This window comes from Zonotrichia albicollis, chromosome 10, assembly GCF_047830755.1.
Source record: "Zonotrichia albicollis isolate bZonAlb1 chromosome 10, bZonAlb1.hap1, whole genome shotgun sequence".
NCBI classification, from domain to species: Eukaryota; Metazoa; Chordata; class Aves; order Passeriformes; family Passerellidae; genus Zonotrichia; species Zonotrichia albicollis.
Genome location: NC_133828.1, coordinates 39302719 through 39318610, shown reverse-complemented (window position 1 = coordinate 39318610; position 15892 = coordinate 39302719). Strand labels below are relative to the sequence as shown.

Sequence of the window (15892 nt, the reverse complement as noted above, 5' to 3'; positions counted from 1 at the left end):
TCCCATTCCCAAACTCAGAACTTTGGGGGTTATCCCACAGTGTGAGTGCCTCTGATTCCCATTCCCAGATACAGAATTCTGTGGGATTATCCCCACAGTGTGAGTGCCTCTGATTCCCATTCCCAAACACAGAACTCTGGGGGTTATCCCACACTGTGAGTGCCTCTGATTCCCATTCCCAAACACAGAACTTTGGGGGTTATCCCACAGTGTGAGTGCCTCTGTGGCTCCCACTCCCAAACACAGAACTTTGGGGGTTATCCCACAGTGTGAGTGCCTCTGTGGCTCCCACTCCCAAACACAGAACTTTGGGGTTATCCCACAGTGTGAGTGCCTCTGATTCCCATTCCCAAACACAGAACTTTGGGGGTTATCCCACACTGTGAGTGCCTCTGTGATTCCCATTCCCAAACACAGAACTTTGGGAGTTATCCCCACAGTGTGAATGCCTCTGTGGCTCCCATTCCCAAACACAGAACTTTGGGGGTTATCCCACAGTGTGAATGCCTCTGATTCCCATTCCCAGATACAGAATTCTGTGGGATTATCCCCACAGTGTGAGTGCCTCTGTGGCTCCCATTTCCCAGTTCCACACCCCACACCTCCAGCCCATCCTGCTGGGGCTGCCAGCTGCTCCCCAGCTCTGAAGGCACATGAGAAGGAGCCCTTTTCTGCAGAGAGCACAAGCAGGAGCCTCAGAGTGGAAAAGCTCTCTCGCAGGCTTCAAGGGATACCTGCAGCTCTGCCTTAGGCACAGGAGGAGTCTCTAGCTGTTCAACTTCAGGTGGGGTTTTTCTTTCCTCCTTTTCTCCTGGTGAACCAAGTCTGTTTGACACCACACTTATTTTTAGTAATTAGCTGGTTTAGCTTTTGAGAAATTAGATGGTTTGGGCTTTTCATTGCAGGGCACTCACACAATACTACCTGGGGGTTGTCCAAAGTGATTTTATTTTTAATTTGACCATGGATCCTTTGAATCAAATTCTTTCATCAGAATCAAATCTACAACAACATCCACCAGAACACCACAGACTCTTGTATTTTTAATTTTTAGGCCGCTTTCCTCTCACTAGCAGAATTATGCAGGAAAAAATAGGTCTGAGTTTGGACTTTCTACTGAGAACTTTTTCCCCCCTAATCTTGTACAGAAATAGGTCACTTGCTATCAGCATTTGCACAGAAGTTCAGATTTGTTAGTGCAGAAACCTTGAAGACATGATTGAAGCAACAGAGCCTGATTAAGAAATGTTTGTATCAGGAGTAATTCAAAGCTCCTGTTTGTATCAGGAGTAATTCAAAGTGTCTAAAGTTCACCTAAATGGCAGCTGACCAAACAACAAGCATCTTTCTTTTGTCACAGCCCCCAACACTTAATTTGAAGAAAGTGTTCTCATCCCATGAAATTGGTGCTTTATACCTAGCTTTCTTAAATATAATTTTTAAATTTAGATCAGTTTTGACAAAAATCTAAACATTTCACTCTGTTTTTAACTCTTTTACCAAGCTAGAGCTGCTGCCTAAACGTCACTGGAAGCCTTTTATCCTCCTAGGCTATATCTGGCCATTTTTCTAGTGGCTAAATTCCACTTGCCAAGCCCTAAAACATTTATTTTGAATGATGTGGTTGGAAACAGCCTCTTTGTGTGGCATCTCCTATGACACTGGAATAGCCAGAGTTTACAGGAGGCAAATGTAAGGCTGAGCCTTTTCCTCCCTCTGTATTTTTGCAGTGTATTTTTGCAGTGTGAGGCAGCAATGTGCTATTTTCCCCATCCTACAGATTATATTTATGACTTGCTCAGTGTCACAGAGGATATTTGAGTTCAAATACTCCATGGTGTGCCCAAATATTCCTTGAAGGTGTGGTGATACTCTGTATTTTTAACCAGCCTTCAAAAGATTCAAATCCTTTTGCCAGGAGGTTCAAAGTGGCCATTTCAAGAGAAGCTTCATGATTCAAATAAATATTTTAGAATTGTTATTAACAGGCTGTTCTGTGAAATTCGGGGATATTGGAGTTCCCTACTGGCCTGCAGAGCTGGGATGCAGATTTAGGAGTGCTCTGGGCTGCCTTTGAGCCCTGAGCCAGCTCTGCATATAAAACAATCCCAAAATAAGCATACACTATTTCAGAAAAGGTGACATCAATTTCACTGCACACACACAGGCACAGAAATAGCTCCCGGAGCTGGCTGACCCTGCCTGTAACAAAATACCAGACTCTGCTGACCAGCCAGTGAAAACATAACATCCTTAGCCTCCTGACCCCCCTTTAAAATTAACTTTGAAACATTTTGTTGATCTATAAAAGAATAACAGAGCATCTAGCACCTATGAGTTATTGATGTCTCTACTAAAATTAGGCCCCTCTAACCCAGTGGTTAATATAACACTGAGGTAACTCATTGCCAGGTAATCCCTGGGTCTGGGGGGACCCTCCCTGCTTTGCCTGCAGTGGGTATTAACCACTAATCAATCTACAAAATGACAATAAACAATTATGAAAAAAAAAAAAACCAGAATAGAAAAACCTACAGATCCCTCTATGAAAAATAAATCTCCAAAGCCTGGTATTCCTGTGAAAACATAGCACTGGCAACCTGCTGACCCAGTCAGGAAAGTGTTTAAAAATTCACATAACTCTTATGTAATGTCCCCTTTCCCCAAGGCTGGAATTCCAGGCTGGAGGAGCTACCTCATAACTTGGGCAAATCAGCTTTTCCTGCTGCAATATTACATGCCATCTGTCATGCCCTCTGATGACCCACAAGTAATTTAAAGAAATTAAATGTCTGTACTTTGGAGTTTCTTCCATTACCAAAATCTCCCCTGTCCTCCTCCATCCCCACCATTCTCAGTGCTGAAATTAAGATTACTCACCTACAAGAATTAATCCCTCTATAAACTTTGTAAAACTGCAAATCCTCTGCCTGGAATTGGGCCCTGAAAAATTTTTGGGGGGATGGAAAGAGCAGCCAGTCTTGGATTAATTAAAACTTGGATGTTAAAACCCTTCTGAATTTGCATGGTGCCTTCAGCAGGCCAGGGGTGCAGGGGAGAATATCAAATATAATGTCTGTACAAATAGAATATCTGTACAAATAGAATGTCTGTACAAATATAATATCTGTACAAAACTGATTCATACAGAAGCCAACATCTGAAAGTGGAAAACTGTCATTTCAAATCATCAGGAAATTGAATTAGCACACAGCTGGAGATTAGCTGTCATTTAGGAAGATACAATCAGGGCTTGAAAGGCAAGATATGAATTGTCTTCCTTCAAATTATCTCAAGGAGTGTAGGAGAAAAGGTGTTTCCATTAAAACCAGACACTTAGAGAACTCAGATATGCACTGAGCTCGTCAGACTTCATTTAGTTTTCTTTCTAAAGAGAAAATTGCAGTTTGCCTCAACAAAAATAACGAGCTGCACCTCAGGATCATTAGGTACTTTATCATAAACAGCTTTTTTTTTCCATCCCCAGTTCCACAAATTCACTGTGACTGGGTGTTAGGTCTTCTTGTTGCTTCTCCTTTGCACAGCACTTCAAAACAGAGGGGTTGGATCTGGTGGGTCTTGTCTCTTTTGGGCTTAACTGCCTTTTAACTTCTGAATTGAGTTTAAAATCCCCTTAAAAAGTGAAGGTCTGTGTGGCCTTGCATCCCTTGTGGTCAGCTGCAGGTTATTGCTCTGTCACCCTCACTGTTCCCTCCTCTCTCCCACCTCCAGGTGCTCTGTGCTGGTTTTATTCCCATTCCAGTGCCCCTATTCCCATATTTCAGCCTCCTGGGAATGAAAGAAGGAAATTTGTGGGTTGAATTAGTCCCCTTCCTTTGGTCCCCAAGCCAAGTGACACTGGTGGAAAGCACATCCTTCAGGGTGGGAGCCACCCCTGTGCCTTCTTCATGGAAAAGATTGAAGCCTTGCGCTGTGAAATGAAATGAAAGAAATAAATTTAAAAAATAAAATTTAAAAAAATAAATAAAATAAAATAAAATAAAATAAAATAAAATAAAATAAAATAAAATAAAATAAAATAATGCCAAAATCAGGCACGGGACCAGGGTTCATGGAGATTGAGCACGCTCCAGGCTCTCAGCTTCACAGCCTCACTATCCCAAAATCCTCCTGAATTCTGCTCCCATTCTGCAAGCCAAGGCAAAAGCAGAAATCCCTTAACCTCAAGATTTGCAGATCCTAACACAACAGGGTGTTGTGGGGTTGTGAGGGTGCCCAGGACAAGGTGAGAGATGAGAATTTGACTCCAGGTTCTTAGAAGGCTGATCTATTATGATATGATATGATATGATATTCTAGTATAAGAAATGCTATACTAAAACTATACTAAAGAAAGAGAAAGGAGACATTGGAAGGCTGGACAAGAATGAATAATAAAAACCTGTGACTGACTCAGAGAGTCTGACACAGCTGGACTGGGATTGGTCATTAATTAAAAACAATTAATATGTTTGGATAAACAATCTCCAGGCCACATTCCAGAGGAGCAAAACATGGAGAAGCTGAAGCTTCCCAGCTTCTCAGGAGAAAAATCCTGGCAAAGGGATTTTTCAGAAAATCTCATGATGACAACAGGGCTCTGAACTTGGTGAGGGTCCCTAGAGCCTGCTGCCTTCCTGAAGCTCATCATTAAATAAAAGTTGCCTACAACCACCCTTTCTTTTGCCTCCAGAAGCAGCTGGAGAAACCAATGGCTTCTGTAACTTTTCCCTTTTTTTTTTCTTTCTTTTGGCTAACAGTCTTTTGGGAGAACAGAGATAACAAAGCAGATTTTCTCCAGGATCATGACCCAGAGCTGATCAGAGCAGGGGAACGGGGAGAAGTGGTGGAGGAGATCAGAGTGCAGGTGAGCTCACAGTAGCAAGAGGACACTGCTCACGTGCATTACCTGGGGAGATTTTTCTCCAGCTGCAAGAACTGGCCCTGGCACAGCCCTTCCCTCCCTCCCTGCTGGCTGTTGTGTGCTTGTTCAGCTGAACAGAAAGCTGAGGAAGGTCCCTCTGTGTTTGTCTTGGGCAGGTCGATGTAGTGATGCAGGAGAAGCTGCTGAGAGTCAAAGAGGCTGTGGATGGAGAGACAGGTCCAGGTCAGGTCAAAGCTGTCAAAGAGAAGGTAAGAGCAGCAAGGTGGGGAATTGAGGGGCAGCCTCAATTCCATCAGTGCAAACCTCAGGGACAATCATCAAAATGTCCCCCCATAACATTTACTGAATCTCACATCAGGAACATCTGAAAATCTCTTCACCTGTGGCTATTTCCAGGGCCTTCTCCATTAGCTTTTGCTCTTTAACTGGTATAAATATTGCTTAGGGCAAGTTGAGCTGTTCCAGAGATAAATCACTGCAATGTAGTTCAGATTTTCACCTTCCTGAAATCCTTGGATGCAGTCAAACAGCAGAATGGAAGCAATCCCTCTCTTTAGCCTGACCAGTTCAGATTTATAGTTTTCCAAGGAAAACAGGGATCTGGAGGCCGGTGAGTTTTCCAGCTGCTGGCTGTTTTCCTCCTGAATAAGGGCTGGTTATTATGTTTCAAAACCATACACCCAAAAAATTCCCTCTGAATGTTTTGATGTAACCTTTCATTTGTCTGTAACACCACATAGATCACACACAGCCAGGTACTCATTATGTTACTACATCCTCTTGAAGGGTTTGGGAATTTGCAATTAAGCCAAGTTTATTTAGGCATAAAAAATAGGTTAAACCCTCCCCAAAACACAGCACATGTCATGTTCACATCTAGTTTTACAGCATTATCATATGAAGAATTCCACAGCTTGTGGTTCTCTAAAATTCCTTACCAAAGCATTTAAATGAGAGATCATGTCAGTGCAAAATCACTCAGAGCTTACAGCCCACCACTCAATCAGCAGATCCACTTAAAACCCTCAGGGCAAATAGCCAGCCCTAATCTCATGCTGTATTTCATTTCTGTAATACCTTTTAGCATGCAAATACTTGCTGTTGCTCTACTTCTACTCAAATTATCTTTAAAAATGCTCTTTCACCTGACAAACCTCCAGGGACAATCTAATAAGAAAAGACTGGGGCAGCTCTGAAAGCTGATCCCAACTGGATTCCTAAATCTGCTTCAAAAATAGGGGGGGGCTTAAGACAGACAGACAAAATATTGCAACAATCTCCCCCAAGTTTTCATGGGCAGCCACATTTAGATCAGCTGGTCAGTGCCCTGCTGCAAAATGTCCCATTGGAATTACAGAGCTTTATCTTAGGGCTGGGTTGGGTTTGTTTTTTTCCCTTCAATGTACTGTTGGAATAGCTTAGGGTGGAGGGAGATTATTTAACTTTTATCTTTCCAAGTTATGCCAGTAGCCTGAGAGAATGAGGCAGGGAAAGAAGCACTAATTAGATAATAGAAATTCCTTAAAGATTTCATCTAAAATAACCCCACCCAAGCCAAAACAGTTCTATTTGAGGGATGGGTGCAGTTTAAGTCAAAACACATCTCCCCTGTGCAAAACCATTTAAAATGTCCATTCAGCATTGGCAAAGGCTTTTTCCAATTAGTGTTTGCATAAATATCTCAGCCATAAACCAAACCAGTGCATACCTGTGCACACAGACTGCAGATCTGCTTCAGGATAACCTGCTCTAGATAATAAGAATAATATGAGCTGGAAAGTTTTGGAAATAGCTCATTAATTTATTATTCAGCAAAAAAAATCTCTAGTTTTTCAAGCAACATTAGAGGTCCCTTATGTCTCCCCTCAGCTATGCAGCACAAAATAACAGGTTCAGGTTCTCATTGTAGCCAGGAGTGTGGATGAGTTCAGTGTGAAACATTCCCCTGCCCAAAAACAAAGGGGATTTTCTGCATTCTCAGGAGAATTCAATATTCTTCAGAGGAATCAGACCTTCTCCTGCACTCTGGCAGTGGGCAAGGGGCAATAAAAGGGGAATTTCTTCAGGAGAGCTTTTACAGGTGGAATTTTGTGTCTAGAGACCATTATCCCAAATTCCTGATGCCACATTTGGCCATTCCCTCTGTTTTAGGGAGCAATTTCTTCTGCTCTCTTTGTCAGGGAATAATCCCTACCAGAGGTTCTGTGCCTTCCCAAGCCTTAAGATGAGTAGCTCTCAACTCAGAAAATTTCTGTCAAATCCATATTAAAACCAAAAAAATCTGCCTGACCCACAAGAACCAATCTGAGTTTTAAAATCCCTTTTGTGGGGAATACAGCAAGGACATTTTGGAACTGGAATCTGAAGGGAAATTTCAGTGTTCCAGACATCTCAGGTCTTAGATTTAAGAAAAACAAGATATAACATCTTCAGGCCTATCCAGAGCCACTCCTTTATTTCCATGAGCTCTTTATCACTGATTCCCAAATCTTCAAATACCACTTACTGCTAAAAGCTGACTCTTGGCTCAGCTCTTAGCCCTACCAAGAGCTGCTCTTAGAGCTCCTGAAGATAAGAGGAGTTTCTTTGGCGTGTCTTCCATTGCCAAAATACCCCATCCTCCTCCATCCCCACCATTCTCAGTGCTGAAATTAAGATTACTCACCTACAAGAGCTATTCTCTCTATAAACTTTGTAAAACTACAAATCCTCCATTTGGCAGCTGTGTGGAAGAACAAACTTGGGTGAAAAAAATTGTTCTTCTCATGACAAGTGGGTCTCCAGAGCAGCAGACTGATGTGGAAATAGCAAAATTATTAGATTGCAGCGAATAGTCAATAAAGCACAGTGCTGTTACTGGAGCCACAGATCCTGTGTGTGATGGTGTTCACAGGGGTGCCAGGATGAGGAAGAGATGAGAATCTTGACTCCATGTTTCAGAAGGCTGATTTGTTATTTTATGATATATATTACATTAAAACTATACTAAAATAATAGAAGAAAGGATTTCATCAGAAGACTAGGAAAGAAAGGAATGGAATGGTAATAAAATCTTGTGACTGACCAGAGTCCCAACACAGCTGGACTGTGAGTGGTCATCAAGTAGAAACAACTCACATGGACCAACCAAAGATGCACCTGTTGCACTCCACAGCAGCAGATAATTGTTGTTTTTCTTTTTCTCTGAGGCCTCTCAGGAGAAAAAAATCCTGTCAAAAAAGATTTTTCATGAAATATGACCATGAGACCTGTGTCTGTTTCCAAGCTGGACGCTTCCCACACCCAGGGATCGAGCAGAGTGTCCTGTTTGAGACACACTTTGCTTTCCTCTGATTCTTCCAGAGAGCCCCTGGTCCCGTGACTGTCATTGGAAAGGGGAGGGGGACACAACAGGAACAGAGGAATTGGGTCAGCTCTGCTCTCAACTGCATTTTCCTTCTCTTGGCACAGTGGCAGCTCGTCCCCTGCCCAGGCAGCATCACCAGCTGGGGCTGGGAGCACTGGGAAAGGCCAGGCTGAGGAAGGGCTGGCAGGGGATGTCCTCTGAGGGAGGAACATGGCAGGCACTGATCTGGAAGTTACATTTAAGAGCTTATCAGAGCTCTTTCTCTCAAGCCCATTGTGCTGCTTTTCCTGCTCTGCTCCCCCAAGGATTTATTGCTGATCCCCAGTGCAGGTAAAGCAATGCATTGGAAATGAACACACCCACACAGACACAAAGGCATGGCCAGAATTCAGGGGGAAAAAAGAAAAAAAGACACAGAACAACCCAGGAAAGGGGGACATGAGAACCTAAGTGTGGAAAACTTGCTTCTGGGCTATGCCTCAGCACAGCTTTGGAGGTTCCTTTTTGGTGAAACTGGGCAGAAGCAAGAAAACCACAAGTGGGTGTGACAAAAATACTGACAAGAGGTATAAATATATCTGTAAATATAACTATATCTATAAATGTAAATTGTTTTATGTAATAATATATAATTATTTTTAGATATAATAATATATATAATAATATATAATATATTTATATAAATAATATATTTATATATTATAATAATTATTTATCTATCATAATATATAATAATGTAAAAATATTCTATTTATATATAAATATAAATTAATGTATTATAATTATTATAAAATTAAATAAATATATAATAATTATATACCATTATAATATAAATGTAGATATGTGTATAAATATAAATTTATATATATTATATAAATACTATATATTTATATGTACATATATATGAAAATAAATATATAGATAGATTATATATATATAAATGTAGGCCAGGAGGGAAGCTGGGTGAGAACTGAAGAAAGGCTGGGTTTGGAGGCTCTGATTCCCAAGCCCTGCTGGATTTCCTGTAACTGCTGCACCCAGAGCCCTCAGCCAGCTGTGGGAGCTGTCACCTCTTTGGATCCTAAATCCAGCAGGGATGGCAGAGCAGAGTCCCTCATTCAGCAAGTTAATGAGTCAGTGGGAGCATTTTTGTCTGAACACTTTTTCAGTGCCAGAAGCTGCTTGTTTTATCTCAGCACTGCCAGAACAGACTTCTCAACCCAGGCCCAGTGCAAAGCTGCACTTGCTCAACCTCCCATCTTAAACATCTCACGTGATCCAAGGAATCCCCTAAAAAACTGCACCAGCTGCTGCTGTTTCCCTTAAACCACAGGAGCACTTCCCTCCTGTCCCTGTTCCCCAAGGGAATGCACAAGAACCACAGAGAGGGACTTGTTACAACAGGGGACAAGTTTTACCATGATGTTTTCTGAAAAATCCTCTTTGCCCAGGATTTTCTCCTGGGAAGCTGAGAAGCCTCAGAGAGGAATCAATAAAACCCCAGTAATTATCTGATTGCTGTTCCTGTGTTTGCTGCTTTGGAATGTGGTCTGGACATTGTTTACCAACAGGTGAATGCTTGATTGGTTCCATGTGAATTGTTATTAATTAATGACCAATCACAGCCAGCTGTGTCAGACTCTGAGGAGTCAGACATGAGTTTTTATTATTTCATTCTTGTTAAGCTTTCTCTTTCTGTAGTACAGTTTTAGTATAGCATTCTTTAATACAATATCATAAAATAATCAATCAGCCTTCTGAGAACACGGAGTCAGATTCTCATCTCTCACCTCCTCCTGGGGACCTCACAAACTCCACAGACAAGGAGGAATGGCGTCCAACTGAGAGTGGGTTTAGATGGGATATTGGGAAGGAATTCCTCCCTGTGAGGGTGGGCAGGCCCTGGCACAGGGTGCCCAGAGCAGCTGTGGCTGCCCCTGATCCCTGGCAGTGCCCAAGGCCAGGCTGGATGGGGCTGGGAGCAGCCTGGGATGGTGGAAGGTGTTCCTGCAGGGGTGGCATTGTGTGATTTGCCAAACCAGCCATGCCATGATTCCTGTGGTGGCCATAGCTGTGATCTATGTGATCCTGTGTCACAGGACTGTGAGATCACAGCCAAAGGGTGTCACACGTCCTCCAGTTTCATCCATTCCCCTCAGGGACACATTTGGACAGCCTCTCCCTCCTGCTGCCACCCCAGCAGCAGCCAGGGCTCTGGAATTGGCTCTGAAATCAGGCTCTTGTCTGCTCCAGCCCCTGAGCTGCCCAAAACGTTTTGCTGGGTGGGAGCAGGCCCCCCCTGGGCACAGGACAGAGCCCAGTGTCCCTGGCAGCTGGCACCTGGTGCAGCTCACCCTGTGAGGGCAGCAGAGCAGGGAATGCCCAGTCAGGGCACGGTGCGCAGGAGCTCAGCTGGCACTGCAGGCAGAGCAGCCAGAGATTTCCATTCTAAATGAGCAGCGTGTTCACATCCATTAAACATTATCATTTCCTAAATAAAAGCAGTTCCCAGCAAGACATTTTGGAGACAAGCCATTGTCTACAATTCATATTTGCTCTTATCACATCTCAGCCTGTGCCAAATTCCCCACAAGTGCTGTTGTTAATTAGGAAAACACATTTTTCCTCCACACAGTTCATTTTTGTTTTGCTCTGGAGTTACTTTATTGGTGAAGCTGCCTTGAGGACAATACCAGTTGGCCAATAAATTCAACATATGCTTCGTGTCTTTACATAGGTTGAAACGAGCTTTTCTTCCCAGTCAGACACAAATATATGTAATTTCTGGCTTGTTGGAAGAGAAGTTAAAAAGACAAAACAGGAGGAACAGCAAAAATAAACCAGTGACAGCCTCAATATTTCCACAGTTGTTAAAACAGCATGGCATGTGCTTTCTTCTTCCCATTCCTTTTCTTCAAAACAAAATCCCCCTGGCACATTTGGACGAATATTTGCTGGCAAACTTATTTATGTAAAGAAACCCAAGGTTTAGTTCTCCAAATACAGAGTTGTTTGCTTTATCCTAACCCAAACCTTTTCTCAGTAGCTGATCCATGTAGTGCTGGGCTTAGGCTGCATTTTCCTCTGCATTATCTTTGTGGCATCACAAACAGGAGCAGGTGATTGAACCACAGGTTCCTCACATTGTGTCTATCTTGAAAAACCTGAAATTGATGTATTCCTGAAGGCTGCTGATCCATTCTGTGAAAAAGCCCAGCATTTTCCAGATAATTGGATAGGATTTTTTTCAAACTCAACAACACAGCCTCCAGAGCTCTGCAGAAGTATTCACTCTTATAAAAAAGGCAAAGTAAATGACTGTATTCCCAGGAAAGTGAACATAAACTTTTGGAAAGAATAAGCTGTCTTGTTCAACTAAGCATTTAAGCACGTGCTTAAATTTAAGCTGTTGGAGAAATCCCCTGGTGCCCCAAGGTTTCTGTGTAAACAGCTCCACTGGAGCAATGCTGAAGTGCTTTAAGGAGCTCAGACACCAGTGGTGGGCACTAACATGGATTAATGATGCCCTCTCCACACTACTAATTATCCCTAACCATATTTATGGCTCCTGAGCTGTAATTAATGGAGGGCCTTGACAAGCCTGAGTCACATCTTCCTTATTTATGTTTGCCAGGAGTTTTTTTTGTAAGGTGTAAAGAAATGAGGCACACGAGTAAAAATCTTTCTGTGGTGAAATTGTGGTGAAAAGATGAAAAGAGCAGGTAGTGTTTTTCTGACCTCTTCCAGCTTCTTCCCTGAGGCATTAGGGAGGAGAAGGATGTCCAGTGGTTAGGTGGATAGCCAGAGTCTCAGGAGCTTTTCCCCTCAGTATATATATACTTAATATATATACTTAAGTATATATAGATAGATAGATATAGATATAGATAGATAGCTATAGATATATACTTAATATATATATGCTTAATATATATACTTAAGTATATATATAGATATAGATAGGTAGATATACTTAATATATATACTTAAGTATATATATTAAGTATATATATACTTAATATTTATAAGTAATCTATATTAAGTAAATATATATTTACTTAAATATATATTAAGTAAATATGTATTTACTTAAATATATATTACTTAATATATATTAAGTAAATATATATTTACTTAATATATATCTGTTTTTTAAAAAGGTATAAACAGTCTCTGGAGCAGCTACTTGGACCCCACACCCTTTTCCTTCCTGCTTCCTTCTTGAGCAAGGGCCATGTCTCCCCTCAGCCACAGAAGTGGGTTCCAGGAAAATCATGGAATAAGAATCACACAACTGGAAAAGGTCTCTGAGAGATCATCGAGTCCAGTCCTTAACCTGCCCTGCCAAGGCCACCACTAAAACATGTCCCCAAGTGCCACATCCACAGAGCTTTTAAATTCCTTCAGGGCTGGGGCTTCCACCTCTGTCCTGGACAGCTGTGCCAATTAAAAAAAAAAAAAAAAAAAAGTTTAATATCCAAGCAAAAGGAAGGAGAGAAGCTTCTTCCCTCGGAGCAAAATGACCCTGGGGTTTTTCCCTTTGGGCTACATTCATACACTGAAACATTGGCTCTTCTGGCCCTCACTTGGCTTCAGTACATCCAAAAATATTTATCTGTTCTAAAGTCACTAACTCCTGCTTGCTTGTGTGGTCCTCAGGTAAGCAAGGCAGCTGTGAAGAAAAAGGTATCTGAGCTGGAGAAAGATCTGACCCCTGGCAGGTAAGGAGAGCCTCTCTGCATTACATCTCCAGTATCAGCCTTGGTTTTCCTCACCTTCACCACAAACACAGATTAAAATCCCCATTGTGCTGTCACTCAGCAGCAGGAGCAGCCCATGCCCTGCAGGCAGGTGAACTGCAGTGGGCAGAGCTCAGCACTTGCAGCATTTCAGCAGGAGATGGGCCCTGGGTGCCTCTTCCCCCTCTCTGCAGGTGCAGAAGCACCTGGCTGCTTTGGTGGCTCTCAGATTTTCCATCCCAATAAGGGAGGCTGCAGACTCTTCCCAAATCCCCTCATGGCTGAGCTGTGGTGTACATGCCATAAATCAGTCTCATGCAGCAATCAGAGTGCTGCCAGACCTGGCCTCCTCTTGTGGACCCTTGCTCTTTGAAGCACTCTTATTTTATTTGGAGGATCTGAGAGGATTTCTCCTTCTGCCCTGCCATATCCAGTGAGAGTGATGTGTTCCCTAAAAATCCATTTTTCACACAACACAGAGGCATCACCACAGGGAGCAGCTGATCCAGGAGCAGGGCTGGAGAACAGCACAGTGCCAAACACAATCAGTGAAATTCACCCCAAAACCCATTTGTGCAAGAACATCCAGACCTGGACTCCATCATTTGGGTGCTGGCACCGCACAACCAGCCAATGATCTCTTTACCTGCTTTAAAATATATTTTAAAAATTAAAAAACACCTCCAAGCAAATATTTAAAATCCATGTCTCATGGATTATAACAGAGCAGGACCTCTCCTACAGAACAGTGCCAAAATCTGATATATTCCCTGCTTTTAAAACTGCTCTTGCACATACCTGCTTCTTTGGATATAAACTTACCATGCAGCCAGCTGAAAACATGAGCTTTTTAGCAGCTGGCTTTTTATCTGGCATATCTCCCTGCTTTGCTCTTCCCTGCTGAGCATTTCAGAAATAACCCAGAGAGAGGCTGAATAACAGATTCAAAATGTCCCTTTTGGCCCAGTGAAGGGGGCACAGGGGGCTCCAGCCAGCACAGACTGGTCACATCCCCCTCCCCTAGAGGGGACATGCATCATTTACCTGGCACAGTAAAAATAATAAACCAGAAAAAGTAGAAGTCCTGCTCCCACCAGAGCTGCCAGGTCAGTGCCATTCTAACTTCTGCCTGGTTTATGATGCATTCCCAACATAAAACCACTGAGGATGAAAGCAAGAGTCAGAGCAGCAAAATCAACCTTGTTGAAGGTGCATTAAATTTTGGATTTGCTTATTGCTGCTCCTACATTAATTGTGCCACTAAGACTGCATAAACATAAAACTCCTCAGCTGAAATGGAAAAAAGGCTGCAGACCTCAAATTATACCTGGAGGTTTATTAGCCAGCTGAGAGGCACTATTAAATATATTTATTGTAGCCAGACCAGGACATCCCAATTAAGACAGGTGAGAAAGACAGAATAATTGAGGGGAAAGAATGTGAAAAGTGTGGAAAAACACTGAGAGATCTAAAAAGACTAAAATCAATATTGTTTATGCTGTCAATACACTGAGAATTTCCGACAGGTTTATTCAGTTTTCATCATCCTGGAAGCAGTATTACTCCATAAAACCAAGTGCCAGAAATGTCCTTGAAATTAATACTTAGAATTCCAAAAGAAAGCATAGAGAGGATCCACATCAATAGAAAACCACACTCAAATTTAAGTGGTTTAACTCCTTCGTTATTGGGATCTACTTCCAGCCACTAATGGAGACAGGGAGAAGCTTCCACTGGGGAACTTTTGCCCATTTGATGGAATCCCAAACTGGTTTGGGTTGGAGGAGACCCCAAAACCCATCCAGTGCCACCCCTGCCATGGCAGGGACACCTCCCAGTGTCCCAGGCTGCTCCAAGCCCCATCCAGCCTGGCCTTGGGCACTGCCAGGGATGGGGCAACACTTCCACTGGACATTTCTGCCCCAGTCCCCCTCTGAGCACAACCCTGCAGGTGGTGGATCTGAGCAAAGCATTCCCAGTGTGTTCCCAGAGAGATGAGGCTGTCTGTTGCCAACACAATAAATTCCAAGAAGAATTAATGAATTAGTACTAATTGGAGAGCTGGGTGAACAGGTATAGTAGTGTTAGGATTGCCATTATTGTGTAATTTAAAAATAATTTCCCAGTAATTGATATTAATGAATGAGTCCATTACACAAGTCATAACTGATCTGGCATCACCTGAAATGGGTAAATGGAGTCAGCAGGAGAGGGGGACCCAGCCTGGGAGGGAGGGAAATATATTGCTCAGCACAAGACAGAAGCTGTGCTTATTGATTTCACACTGATGGCACTAATCATGCACCTCTGAGCCACAGAGGACATTTATAAAGCTGGCCAAACAAACAACTCCCAGGCTGGCTCAGTTCTGAGAGCACTGAGCCTTTCCTGACCATTTCTGAGTGATGTCTCTTGCCCACAGGAGCATTGATTCCCTGTACCAGCAGCTTGCAGAAGAAAGATTGCTCATCCAAGTCAAGAATGTGAATCTCTCTGACTACATGGGTAAAGTACCCCTTTCAGAGAAAATGTAGTGTTTGATCAGACCTCCAGCCATTACATCCTCACTGACCCCTGTTTTCAGTCAGGACTGAGTTCAGGTCACTGCACTTTGAATATCTAAGGCCAGGTATGCAAATCAAGGCTGCTCAGGAGCTTTCACTTCTGCTGCTGAAGGCAGGACCTGTTTGCAGAGCTGGTGTTTGACTCCAGGCAGCAACAGCAGCAGCCTTGAAGGGTTGTGGATGCCACAGCCACTCTGAGCTGGAACCACAACACCCTTTAAGGAGCCCTTGCCAGGCAGTGCCAAGACAGTGCCAGTCTAACAGAGCAGGAGTCATAAAAAATCCATAATGCAGAATATTTCCCAGAGAGTAGCAAAAATTGTACCTCCAGATTTTGTTGTCTTTTGTAAAGGCTCGG

General features: G+C 42.8%; 1 protein-coding gene and 1 long non-coding RNA gene across 7 annotated transcripts in view; one reads left to right on the top strand and one right to left on the bottom strand.

Moving 5' to 3' along the window:
• Positions 1-15892, top strand: part of DRC11 (dynein regulatory complex subunit 11) — a 109126-nt gene that overhangs the window by 66687 nt on the left and 26547 nt on the right. For all 6 annotated transcript variants that reach the window (XM_074548922.1, XM_074548921.1, XM_014273135.3 and 3 more), the window contains 4 exons: positions 4761-4867; positions 5041-5133; positions 12891-12952; positions 15393-15475. In XM_074548922.1, coding sequence (XP_074405023.1) covers positions 4761-4867; positions 5041-5133; positions 12891-12952; positions 15393-15475 — 345 coding nt within the window. The remainder of the gene's footprint in view (positions 1-4760; positions 4868-5040; positions 5134-12890; positions 12953-15392; positions 15476-15892) is intronic.
• LOC113460338 (uncharacterized) overlaps positions 1-15892 on the bottom strand; it is an 80786-nt gene that overhangs the window by 51640 nt on the left and 13254 nt on the right. The gene's annotated exons all lie outside the window — the stretch shown is intronic.